This window comes from Olea europaea, unplaced genomic scaffold (assembly GCF_002742605.1).
Source record: "Olea europaea var. sylvestris unplaced genomic scaffold, O_europaea_v1 scaffold239, whole genome shotgun sequence".
NCBI lineage: Eukaryota > Viridiplantae > Streptophyta > Magnoliopsida > Lamiales > Oleaceae > Olea > Olea europaea.
Window position 1 is genome coordinate 449,428 of NW_019242055.1, and position 14,478 is coordinate 463,905.

General features: G+C 33.4%; 1 protein-coding gene across 1 annotated transcript; it reads left to right on the plus strand.

Moving 5' to 3' along the window:
* Positions 1–2,482: 2,482 nt before the first annotated feature.
* LOC111381905 lies at positions 2,483–3,764 on the plus strand. Its single transcript, XM_023005751.1, has 2 exons — positions 2,483–2,523; positions 2,609–3,764. The coding sequence occupies exons 1-2, from the start codon at positions 2,483–2,485 to the stop codon at positions 3,762–3,764; spliced, it is 1,197 nt and encodes a 398-aa protein (XP_022861519.1).
* The last annotated feature ends 10,714 nt before the right edge of the window (positions 3,765–14,478 follow it).

Here is a 14,478-nt window from a genome sequence, read left to right on the forward strand (position 1 = left end):
ACATAAAACGAAACATTTGTTAATTAAGTGTTGCCAAAGGCGTTTATTGCAAGGTTCAAATATGTGAATGTTGCCATTAGTTGATATAATTACGATTTGGCAACATTTTTTAAACAAGTGTTGCTAATGTTGGTTTTTGCAACGTTTATTCAAAGTTGCGAAAAACTATCTATTTCACAACGTTTTTAAAGTGTTGCCAAAAAAATTTCTGTTTCGCAACGTTTTTAAAACGTTGCGAAAATATCACCTTTCGCAACGTTTTTAAAAAACGTTACGAAACGTTGCGAAATATCACCTTTCGCAACGTTTTTAAAACGTTGCGAAAGGATTCCCAAGTAAGCCCCATAGAAAAGTCCCAAGTCCAATAGAGAGGCCTAAATAATTTACCTTCATCCTCTAAAATCCCTAATCGTATAATCTCTCACACAATCCCTAATTTCATCCTCAAATTCCTCCGTCATTCCGCGCATTTCATCCCTAATTTCTTCATCAATTTCATCCCGATTCTGCCAGTCTCTTCCGACTTTCGACGCCAGCAGAAGATTTTGAGACGACATCGACACTGATTGTATAGTTCTCCTACATCCGGTTGCCGGATTTCACTAAGGTCAGTTCATTCTGTTTCCCCAGTATATAAGTTTGGATATTGGATGTTGATTCTTCTTAATGTGGGTAACTGATACAAAGGTTTCCTATAATTTGATTATGAGTCAATTTCACATGCTGTTTTTTGACTGAACTGTTCGACGGGACGGTTTCTTGTGATAGGTGTTTTAATTTGAATGCTAGTAGTTTTAATCAAATGGATTTAGCCATGTTAGTTTTGATTCTATGGATGACAAAGATAAAGGCATTCATTTATTAGTATTTAATTTTTCATAAGGATCCTCCATTATTAGTATTTGATTTTATAAACTGATATAGTTTAGCAGTAAACTTTGGTTCTTCTTTTATATCCATTTGTATTGGAGCTTGCTGTTGAATATTTGATGGAGCTTTTACATGTGAAACTGTTTAAACATGAATGACCAACAAGAACAGAAAATAATTAGGTAAGGATTATTCAATCCAGGTCTTGCTTTCAGGTTTAATACTGCACGTTGTAGAACTCAAGCAAACAGAAATATTTCTTACACTGCAAGCATTGAAAGTGCATGCTGGACTCAAGAAAGGTCTACAAGAATCCTTTCCTTAAATGGAGATAGGGAATAATGATTTCCCGAGGTTGCTTTTTTCTATGAATAGGAATGAAGTTAGAAGAGGATAGATATATAACATAGAGAATCACTAATATGCATTATGTTTGGAGAAGAGAAGGAAAAAGAACCTAGAAATTCAAGAACTGATTTAGAATATATAAAACCATAAATGGAATCTAGACAATTAGCTGTTTGAAATATCGTTTCTTTAATTGTAATACAATGATGACAAACTAAGCCTTATATTCAATAATTTAAGGTTGACTACACTACTCCCTTTTTATTGTCACTTCCCATTTAGGTCTATGATCTATCTCTTTAGAAAGGTCCAAGAATCTAGTCTTAGCAACCATCCTTACTAATGATAATTTCTGTTGACCCTCCTTTTTTAACATGTGCTATAAACTGCAAGTTAACCAATGACTAACCTTCCACATCATTCTATTCTGGACTTCACTTGAGTCAGAATCAGGTTCACCATCTTGAAGAACCTCGTGAGCACAAATATCATCTTTTCCACTATACAACTCACATTGTTCACTGGTTTCATTGGACAACACAGTTCGGTCTGCCAAAACTTCTGCTCTCTCATCATTTAACTCACTGCAATGCCCTCCAGATGACAGCACTAAAACAAGCCAGTCTATTACTCACAAGAGGATACTTACTAAAAGTACAACATTTTATTGCACATGTAAAAATAAAGAGAGAAGAGAAAAACTGCACAATTTTCGAAGAAGTGGAAAAAAACTGTCTCCAGACCTTCCAATTCTTGGATACACAAATTGTCTAAGGTAGTATTAAACTTAAAGGGACCATATTACTGTTGCATAAATCTACATGATAAATGTCCTCTTATAAAACATAGATGATTGGATGGAAGCTATGGACAAAATCCTTCCACCCGTTCACCCCCCACCCCTATTCAGCCTCAGCCAATTGGCTAAGCTACATAACTCACTGTGCATTCTTGCTTTGATGAAAATGTTTGAACTCCCAATATATCGTTTTATCACATAAATCCCTGTCGCATTCTCCATTGTGACCAATATGCTCTAATATTTAAAAAAGGGGCAACATGATCTATTCTTTTGATTATTGCGTTTTTCTTACCTACTATGACTAAAAGGGATTCCATTTATTTTCTTTTAGTATATTTGACCTTAGATTTCGAAGTATTCCTACTAAATTCCAACTTGTGATTTATTCCCCTCCCGTCTAATTAGTTGAAACTTTATTACTAATGTATAGCATATAGCTAAAGACTTCATCTTAGTAGGAATATGGAGGATATAATGGACAAAGAGTGGCTGCACTTATCAAGGTGATAATCTAAAACTAATTTTGCAAATCTAAATATGAAACAAATAATATATTAATGTATAATTCGCCAAAAATTTAACTTGCAGATTTTCAGAACAATACAAAGCTGGAGCACGTAATTTTGTTGAACGAGCTCGTGAAAATAGTAATTCAGAGATGATAGTATGCCCTTGTGTTAAGCGTAGGAATCTAATGCATCACCATTATGATATAGTCTACAAACATTTGGTTATTCAGGGTATGGATCCTGCATATAGCGTCTGGATATTTTATGGAGAACAACCAAATACATCAAATTTAGTCGATGTGCAAATGCTCGAGTCACGTAGGATGTTCGAGGACTTCTATGCACAATGCGATGAAGATCCTGAAAACCCTCCTGATGGAAGAAAGAAAGAGCTCGAAAGTTTAGTTCATGATGCTGAAACTCCTTTATATCCTGGCTGTAAGGCGTTTACGAAGATGTCAGCTTCTGTTGTTATGTTTAAGCATAAAGCTTCACATGGTTTATCAGACAGTGGTTTCGATGAACTCATAAATCTTGTTCGAGACATGCTGCCAGAAAATAATACACTTCCGAGCTCATTTTATAAGATGAAAAAACTTGTTAATACATTCGATCTTGGCTATGAGAAAATACATGCATGCTATAATGATTGTTGTCTATATAGAAAGGAGCTTGAACATGCCAAGGTCTATCCAAAATGTGGTTCCTCAAGATGGAAAGTTAAGAAACGGACTAAGAAAATTGAAAAAAAAGTTCTTGCAAGAGTCTTACGTTATTTTCCGATAATACCAAGACTTAAGAGAATGTTTGGAATAGATGAGATGTCAACACAACTAAGATGGCACGCAAGTAATAAAAGTTCGGACGGCAAAATTAAGCATCCGGTTGATTCATTGAGTTGGGAAACAATTAATAGAAGGTGGCCACATTTTGCATCAGATCCTCAAAATATTAGATTAGGTCTTGCCACTGATGGATTTAATCCTTTCAAAGATCTAAACTCTAAATACAGTTGTTGGCCAGTAATTCTAACTATATATAACTTGCCTCCCTCATTATGCATGTTAAAGGAAAGTCTAATGTTGAGTTTATTAATCCTGGGACCTAAGCAGCCTGGTAATGACATAGATGTTTTTCTGGCACCACTTGTAGATGACTTGATATTGTTATGGAATGATGGGGTTGAGATGTATGATGCAGTTACGAAGTGCACATTCAATTTAAAAGCTAATTGATGTGGATAATACATGACTTTCCTGCCTATGGAAATATATCTGGATGGCCCGTCAAGGGAAAAATTGCTTGCCCTATTTGTCGTGAAGATACATATTCACTATGGTTGAAGCATGGTAGGAAGTTTGCATACATGGGATATAGAAGATTTCTCTGCTTTGGCCATCCATTTCACAAAAAAAAAAAAGGGGGTTTAATGGACATATTGAAAACGGTATTGGGCCGAAGATGAAAAATGGTGAAGAAGATTTTACTGAAGTTGATAAAATTACAAATGATTGGGGAAAATGTGGTAAGCCAAAGAGGAAGAAGAATACAACTCAATCTCACATTACGTGGAAGAAAAGATCAATATTTTTCAATCTACCATATTGGAAGGTAATTGCTATAACATTTCCCTCTTTTTAGTTAATACTTCTACTAGCGTGTAACTGAGCTTTTGTTTTATTTACAGACTCTACTTGTACGTCACAATTTGGATGTGATGCACGTTGAAAAGAATATTTGTGATAGCATCCTCAGTACACTTTTGGATGTCAAAGGAAAATCTAAAGATGGCATTAACTCTCGTAAGGACTTAGAAGCTATGAACATTAGGCATGATTTGCATCCTGAGAGTAGAGGAGATAAATTTTACCTACCGGCTGCTCCTCACACTTTATCAAAACTTGAACGAGAAACATTTTGCAAAAGGCTTGCTAACTTGAGATTACCTGATGGTTATAGATCTAATATTGGAAATTGCATTTCGATGGAAGAATTGAAGATAGTTGGACTGAAGTCTCATGATTGTCACATTTTAATGCAACAATTACTACCAGTTGCGTTGAGAGGGCTTCTACCTAAAGGAGCAAGGAACTCCATTTCGAAGTTGTGTTCATTTTTTAATGCAATATGCCATAGAGTTGTGGATAGAAATAATGTCGATCAATTAGAGGAGGACGTGATAGAAATTGTATGCATGTTGGAAAGGTATTTTCCACCTTCCTTTTTTGATATAATGGTTCACTTGACAATCCATATTGGGAGAGAAATTCGTTTATGTGGACCAGTACAATATCGTTGGATGTATCCATTCGAGAGGTAATATTCAATCAAGATATTCAAACAGTGAAATTCATTATGAAATTGGTCGTATATGTTTCAAATATTTGTATTTGTATAAGTATATGAAAGTGTTGAAAGGGTATGTTATGAATCGTGCACGACCTGAAGGGTGCATAGCTGAACGTTATGTTGTCGAGGAAAATGCAATGTTTTGTAGCAAATGCATAACACAAGCATCTGAAATTGGTGCTAAGATTGTACGCAATGAAGAATATGGTAGTGATTTCTTGGTTGTAGGGCGTACAATATCTAAAGGGAAGTCGCTTGTACTGTCTGATGACACGTTGAAAGTTGCTCATCGTTATGTGTTGTCAAATAATACAGAAGTTCAACCATATATAGAGTATGTTTATTAAATAACTACTTCAATAAATTTGTAGTTGTTTTACCGTATTCATTTTTTGATATATTGTATTTACCTAGGATGCATATGGCTGAACTCAAGAGTTTTGACAAGCGACTAGAAAGAAATGAGACTTTGTTGCATAAGAAACACATTGATTCTTTTGCTACCTGGTTGGATGATAAGGTTGGGATACCAAAAAAATATATATATATACGCCTCTCAGTTTTATTAGTAATTTTATTTCTAACATTTTCAAAATAAACACAGATTAAATGTCAACTGCTGGTGGACAATGTTTTGAGCAATTTGATGTGGCTTGCACGTGGTCCTAGATGTCAATCCATGCCATACTCTGAATTTGTCATAAACGGTCTTCGATTTCACACTAAAGATGCAGAGAAATCATGTCAAAATAGTGGCATTTTAGTTGAGGCAACAACTATTTGCAGATCCAGTGCAAAAGATAATGCCCATGCAGTTGGGCAAATTATTTATTATGGTGTTTTACGTGATGCTATAATTCTTGATTACAACGCATTTCATGTTCCAATATTCAAGTGTGATTGGGCAAATATCGTGAACAGAATAAGAAGGGAAGATGGATTCACTCTGGTTAACCTTCATGAGGGACTCAAACAATTTGAAAATGATCCTTTCATCTTGGCGACACAAGCAAAACAAGTCTTTTACTCAAGAGAGAATGAAACATCCAGTTGGTATGTCGCTTTACAAGCACCATCAAGAGACTTTCATGGTTCACACATGGAAGAAGATACTACGTATGAGATAACTATTCCGCTAGATATATCACAACGAAATATTGATAATCTTGATGATGATGAGAATTATGCAAGGATAGGCGTTGAAGGCTTTTTATGTGATCCGTAGAATAGTTTGGTAACTAGCTTATATCCTATTAGTTTTTTAACATGTTAACATGTGATATATATAGTATTCATATCGTGCTGAAAAAACTCATTTTGAATTTGTTAAAATCTCTAACCTTTATTTCTTGTGATGTTCCAGATTTGTATTCTACATTTTGGGCAGCTTTCTAATCAACTGACAGTGCATTAAATATATTACGAAATGGACAATTTTGAGGTAATTATGTTTTCTTCAATTTGTGTAAGTTATTTCTTAAGCTTTGATCATAATGACATTTTAATTTTTTGTGTTGCATTGTTACAGTCTACCAGGCGAGCTTCCAATAAGTGTAAACAACGGAGAGCTGAAATTGCTATGGCAATTCGAGAGAACAATAAGAAGAAGGTACGGATGTCGAGCGAAGCAGAGAATTCTTTAGATACTCCAGTTGATGATGAGCAAGACACACCACCGTCAAATGCAACTGTAGAAGTTCTGAAAAAGAAAAGGGGTCCAACTCAAGTGAAAATGATTACTGGAAATAGTCATCAGAAGATGGAACTTGAATTCAACGAATATGGGCAAGTAGTCGGCCATAACTCAGTTAAGTTTGTTAGCATAGTTGGAGCCATGGTACGAGAACATGTCCCTGTTGTAATTAAAGATTGGCATTCAGTTGATGGGAAGAAAAAAATGGAACTTTGGAATTTCGTACAGGTGGATTTGTTAATTATGTTGTTGAGATTATTACTATATTTTTTTCAGACTTTAATTTAGTTTTTTATACAAGTACAACAAAGGTTCGATGTCACTGATTGTTATCAAAAAATAACATTTCAATATATGGGAAAGTATTGGAGGACGTTTAAGTCAAGGTTACGAAAACAAATCAGAACTCAAGTTGAATCTTCTATAAATAGAGCTCGCAGTACAGCCCTTCTTAGACTGAAGAATATTACATCTGAAGAAGCATGGGAAAAATTTGTCGAGGAAACACTTTCAACTGACTTCCGTGTAAGTATATTTGCATACGAGGCTTCAACTTTTTATAATTACTGTACGTTAATACTTTATGATTTCACAATAGGAAAAAAGTTCAAAGTTTAGCAACATGAGAACATCTCAGAAGCTTGTCCATACAATGGGTCGAAAAGGATATCCACGTATTGCCCATGAAATGGTAAAATTACAAACATATCTACTCTTCTTATTTGAATTGTCCTACTCTAGTATATGTAATTACCAAATATTTATTGCAGAGAAAAAAAATCGAAATATAAAGGGATTGAGAGCTAGAGTATGGACTCAAGGCCATCTTAGAAAAGATGGAAAATCGATAAACGAAGCCGTTGCCGACACTGTGGTATGTGTTTTATATTTAATGTTGAACATAGAATAAATTGATTTATTATATGTATCATTTGTTAATATAAATTTTGAGTTCCATGACTACAGAAAAGGATTGAAGCGTGTGCTGAAACAATTTCTAATACACCAGCAGAAGACTCCATTCGCGATGATGCTGCTGCTCGAGTTTTAAGCCCTGAGCGCTATGTAAGAGTTAGAGGACTTGGATTTGGAGTTGCACCATCAAAGGTGGATGGACAAATTCAAAGTAATGTGAGAGTTAGAGAACTTTCATCCACAAATTCAAAGTAATGTGAGAGTTAGAGAACTTGAAAGTCAACTACAAACTCAATCAGAAAGGATGAGAACATTAGAAGAAAAGATTGACAAGATGGGAGCGTTAGAAGAAAAGGTTGAAGTACTTCTCAAACTATCTCAACAGGTTATAATTTTTTACTTTTATATATACTACGGTAACAGTACAACAATATAGTCAAGTACATGTAGATTTACTTTTCATAATTTTTGTATCATCTTACAGAATATGGAGGATAAGAGTTCACGTGCTTTCACTCCTCAGGTTTTTGTATCCTACATTATTATATATTTATATGTTATAAATCCAAATTATATAGAAATCTAATTGAATTTTTTTGGAAATTTTATATTACTATGAATTGTAGTCACACCAAGGAAGTGGTGTTCATGGAGGCACCGCAAATCTGGAAAATACAAGGTGTCAATTATTACATTGGTATTTTGAGGAGGAAGAAGAAGTTGTTGCGGAAGGAAAGATTGCAACAACAGATCCATTTACAAAGGTTCATCACTTACCACTTGGACGAGACTGCTGGAAAGTTTGGGTTGAGGAAGTGTACATGAATAGTTTGACATTATATAGACCGACAAATGAACTTCGGACTCTTAGTGAAGCCATAGGAAGTACCGTTGCTTGGCCGAAGAGCAGTATTAGGCTTATTTGACATCATATCTTAAAATTTCACTCGCTTTTTAAATCTCCTTTTTAGTTGATTAGTATCTTTTAAGTTTTTTATGCGGTTGTAGAGTTGGAAACTATCTGATATGATGTTCGCAACTAGGCGTGGCTGAAACGATGCATGTGCTTTTGTAGGAAAACAGATTTTGGATTGATATCTAGAGTATGGACTCAAGGCCATCTTAGAAAAGATGGAAAATCGATAAACGAAGCCGTTGCCGACACTGTGGTATGTGTTTTATATTTAATGTTGAACATAGAATAAATTGATTTATTATATGTATCATTTGTTAATATAAATTTTGAGTTCCATGACTACAGAAAAGGATTGAAGCGTGTGCTGAAACAATTTCTAATACACCAGCAGAAGACTCCATTCGCGATGATGCTGCTGCTCGAGTTTTAAGCCCTGAGCGCTATGTAAGAGTTAGAGGACTTGGATTTGGAGTTGCACCATCAAAGGTGGATGGACAAATTCAAAGTAATGTGAGAGTTAGAGAACTTTCATCCACAAATTCAAAGTAATGTGAGAGTTAGAGAACTTGAAAGTCAACTACAAACTCAATCAGAAAGGATGAGAACATTAGAAGAAAAGATTGACAAGATGGGAGCGTTAGAAGAAAAGGTTGAAGTACTTCTCAAACTATCTCAACAGGTTATAATTTTTTACTTTTATATATACTACGGTAACAGTACAACAATATAGTCAAGTACATGTAGATTTACTTTTCATAATTTTTGTATCATCTTACAGAATATGGAGGATAAGAGTTCACGTGCTTTCACTCCTCAGGTTTTTGTATCCTACATTATTATATATTTATATGTTATAAATCCAAATTATATAGAAATCTAATTGAATTTTTTTGGAAATTTTATATTACTATGAATTGTAGTCACACCAAGGAAGTGGTGTTCATGGAGGCACCGCAAATCTGGAAAATACAAGGTGTCAATTATTACATTGGTATTTTGAGGAGGAAGAAGAAGTTGTTGCGGAAGGAAAGATTGCAACAACAGATCCATTTACAAAGGTTCATCACTTACCACTTGGACGACACTGCTGGAAAGTTTGGGTTGGGGAAGTGTACATGAATAGTTTGACATTATATAGACCGACAAATGAACTTCGGACTCTTAGTGAAGTCATAGGAAGTACTGTTGCTTGGCCGAAGAGCAGTATTAGGCTTATTTGACATCATATCTTAAGATTTCACTCGCTTTTTAGATCTCCTTTTTGGTTGATTAGTATCTTTTAAGTTTTTTAAGCGGTTGTAGGGTTGGAAACTATCGGATATGATGTTCGCAACTAGGCGTGGCTGAAATGATGCATGTGCTTTTGTAGGAAAACAGATTTTGGATTGATATATAGGTTGTATAGGCTAGAGTTTCATGTATTTGCATTTTGTATGGTTAAAAAATATGTAATGAAATTTTAATCTTATTTCCATTTTGTATTTTCATACGGGTTTTATGTGTACTGAAAAAGACAAATTGAGTTTGTGCACTACTTTTTTCAATTGTTGGTAAATTTTTATTTTTGATTCAGCAGTAATACAGGTGAAAACAGCAAAAACAGAGAAAATGCAAGAAAAATGGGGAGCCTACGACAACGTTTTTTAGACGTTTATGTAACGTTGTCGTATCTATCAACGGCAACGTTACATAAACGTTGCCGTTGACAGCTACTGCAACATTTTTTAGATGTTGCTGTAGCATCTACAGCAGCGTCTAAAAAACGTTGCAGTAGCTCTCTACGGCAACGGTTTTTAAACGTTACCGTAGATGCTACATCAACGTCTAAACAGCGTTGTCGTAGGCTCCCACTCTACGACAACACTGAGGTTTGCAACATTGGTCTAAACGTTGCAAAAAGTCTTCGGCAACGTTTTTCAAATGTTGGAAAAGACCTTTTTTTGTTGTAGTGGATACTGGTGAGGTGGTGATGTTGGTGGCACTGGTGTTGTGTTATTGTTATTATTGGTGGTGGTTGCAACGATGGCGGTGGAGGTGGTGGCGCAGCGACAAGATGGGACGAAGAGTGTCTGTGACCAACTATTTGGTTGATTTGTAACCAAATACTGGTGGTGAATCAGGATTGAGATTGGGTGTTTGGGTGTACGTGACTAATTATTTAGTTCTATATGGCTGAGTATTAAAATATGACCTTAAATTTCGATAATTTGTAACTAAAAAAATAATATGTAACCAATAAATTCAAAAATGTGACCCGATAGATAAATCTTGACATATAATTTTTTTTAATTTGTGACCTATAAAATTTTTGATTTGTGATTTCGAAATAATTTGTGACCAATTAATTTGACAATATGTGACTAATAAATAAACTGTGACTTGTAATTATATCCATGTGACCAATAATTGTATAACTGTGACCTTAGTTTGTTTAATTAATAAATATTTTTAATTAATTACCTTATACTTGAGTTTTGCATTTTCAAACTATGCACCTGATTTGGGATTTGGTATAAACTAAATCACTGAGTTATAATTTTTTCCCAAATATATATATTCTTATATATAAACATCACTTCCAAAGGTTGGCAGCCAAATTGGTAAAGAGGTCCAATTAAAATTAAAGTGCTCTGCTTCCTAAATTCCGTTGGCAATTGCAATTGTATTTGTTAATTCCCACCATCATTAAATTCCAGCCCAAGAGGCCCATTAATACCTCATTTTCTCCAAGTCCTCAATTATTTTAGAATCATACAATTTAGTCCTTGAATTTCTAGCACATGAAGTTTGATCCCAAAATTGCATTTTTATCCAATTTTGGTCCTTTCTCTCAAATTTCTTCCAACGTGTCCATCACTAAAAATAAAGAAAAATTAACCTATGTTAGTAGAATTTAATAATTTGACGACGTAAATATTTAATAATGTGGCCTAAATATGTGTACAAATTGCACTCATCAAAAGTATATATTAAATACACTCAAATTTTTAAATATATATAAAAGTTTTTAAAAGTCTAAATTAATTATACCTTAGGATCCATTTGATTGCAAAGGCAGAAAATGTAAACCAATTCTATGTGAGTTGGAAAAGAAAAAACCATCAAAACCATACGAATTCGATTTCCATGGAATTGGCCAAAAATATGCTTGTTTGATTGCAAAGATGAAATTTGAGTGGAAAGAAAACGAATTTCAGGGAATTGAATTTTCTAGAAATTGTTTTCCTAAGAATTGTAAATTATTGTATTTAATTGATATAATTTTTCATGTGGAAAATGTCGAAATAAAAGTATTTTTTGGTATTCGTTTGACTTTATTTTACATGAATATTGTCAATTAAAGGGATAAATTTTACTAGTATTTGGGATGAAATTTATTTCCATTACCAAAAAGAAAAATCAAGAAAATCGTCTATTTTTTGGTATTCGTTTAGCTTTATTTTACATGAAAATTGCCAATTAAAAAGAAATATTTTTTACAATAATTCTTAGGGTCCGTTTGATTGCAAGGGTGAAATTTGGGTGGAAAGAAAACGAATTCCAAGAAATTGAATTACTTAGAACTTATTTTCCTAGGAATCGTCAATTAATGTGTTTGATTGGTATAATTTTTCACTTGAAAAACTTTGAAATTTTAAATCTTTAGTGTTCATTTGGTTTTGTTTTTTTTATGAAAAATGCTAGTTAAAGGGATATAATTTTTTTACAATTGTTGATAAAAAAATTTCTCATTACTGAAAATAAAAATAAAAATAAAAGCTAGAAAACCAACTCTCACCGTCCACCAATTCATGGAAAATGCACATGTATGGGGAAAAGATGGAAACTGAATTCTATGGAAATTTTGTCCAATCAAACAACAAAAATGTGGAAAAAGGAAAAAAAATTCCATTTTCCATGGAAAACTTTGCATATCAAATAGGGAAAACGGTGAGAATTGATTTTCCACCAATCATGGAAAATGCACATGTGTGGGAAAAAGATGAAAAATGAATTCTATGGAAATTTTGCCCAATCAAACAACAAAAGGGAAAAAAAGGAAAAAAATTCCATTTTCCATAGAAAACTTTGCATATCAAATAGGGCCTAAGGGTCTATTTGATTAAAACGAATTCTATGCAAAATGTCACATCCGAAGAATTCGTTTTCTATTTTGACTTTTTGATATAAAAGTGAAAATAGATTTCGAATTCCAAGTTACAAACACTTAGGCCTTGTTTGATAGGTAGGAAATTCCATGGAAAATGGAATTGCAATTCCATCTTTTCATTTTTTGGGTGTTTGATTGGCAAAAATTTCTTTAAAATTCATTTTCCACATTTTTCATTCCACGTAGACATTTTCCATGTTTTGGAGGAATGGTGAGAATTCATTTTCCCGATTTATTGTAGCATTTTTGTTTTTCATCTATTTATTTTTTGTTGGCAATGGAAACAAATTCTAATTGTTACATCCGATTTGACGGGGGACACCATATGCTTCCAAACCTCATATGGCAAGAGATTCATAATCGACGTGAAATAGCTAATCAAATCAAAGTTAGGCATGAAACCCGAGCTTGAGTGCCAATGATTGAAATTACGTTGCAAATACAATTTTTTTTCCCTCATCCGTTAATTTATTATTTTTCAGTAAAATAAGGGTATAATTGTCATTTTCATAAAATTAAACATCATGTGCAATGCGATTTTAATGCTCTAATTTAGACTGATTTTGACCATAAGAATGGTTCATCTAACTCATATTTTAATGAATTTTAAAAATTTATATAATTCTTGAGTTTGTGACTCAGATTTTAATTAATTTCATTAAAATCTAGGTTGCCCCTTGAATTATAACAAATTCTTTTGATTTTAATTAATTTCATTATAATCTATGTGTCTCAACTCGAATTATAATAGATTCTTTTGGATTCTATATGTAATTGGATTAATTTTAATTGATTTTGGTGGATTTCGAGCTTATTTAGTGCATCTTATATTGTTTAAATCCAATTTATTTGCAGATTTATTCAAATTTCTCTGTGTAATTATCAATTCATGATTAGTTTATGAATTAATCCAGCAAGAATTTGAAATATATGTCACAGATTATGACAACGAATGTGTTGACCTTCAGTATAAGAATATAAAGGCTGGTTAGGATGGTTTTAATTTGCATCCTCAATATTGAGTTAGCATATTACATTCAAAAAACTTGAGATAGTCACAAACTTTGACACTATGGATTACTTGTTGTACACGAGGTATTCATGATAATTTCAACCTTCTTGTGTCTCTCTCGTTGCTATTGTGACCATATATTTACAGGATATTTTTCGTCTTTGCATACATCCTTTTTCTTGATCCAATGTGGAGACAGAGTATTTTTGTTAGACCTTTCATGATTTGTTTGTAAATAACCAATTCATGGGGATGTTGGAATATCACAGGAGGGACTGTACCGAATCCGGGGATTTCGTATTTTCTATTATTAGATTATAAATGTATTCAACAAAATCACGTATCAAGATTGAGTTTTTGTGTGGGCCTCTTGCATTTGTCTTCCATTCCAATACTGGGTTTTTTAGATAAGCATATATGTATATATGCACTAGAGCTTGGATCAATACGAAACTCGCGTTAGAATATATGTATGCCTTAGCCGATTTCTAAAATAAGTTAAATGGTTCAATGGTTTGGCATGATGCAAGTCTTCTTGAGATGAAATTTTGATGAGTTTTTATTTGGTTTGGAAATTTGTTCATTTGTAATTTCTTTAAATCTTGTTACACATGTTAGTTCATTGATTATTCTTAGATAAAACTCAAATGAATTGGATTAAAACCCTAAAAACTACTTTCTTTTAGTCATTTTTCGATCTATCTTTTATAAGTGGACTCTTTGATTCATTGTCCAATTCATTAAAAGGCATAGTGGCGTTCATTGTCAAATGCATTAAAAGGTGATAGTGGTCTCCGATTCATTATCGAAGGATATCACTACGTTTACTCATATTTATACGAAATCCAACGATTTCTTTCTGCAGGAAACCAAGATTTACTATTGGAACATTGCTGCTATTCTTCTTCGCTCTA

Bases quoted from the DNA above. Each gene is read 5' to 3' on its own strand.
- LOC111381905 (XM_023005751.1), top strand. From the start codon at position 2,483: ATGGAGGATATAATGGACAAAGAGTGGCTGCACTTATCAAG. The intron at 2,524-2,608 runs GTGATAATCTAA...TTTAACTTGCAG, and splicing joins GAGTGGCTGCACTTATCAAG to ATTTTCAGAACAATACAAAG.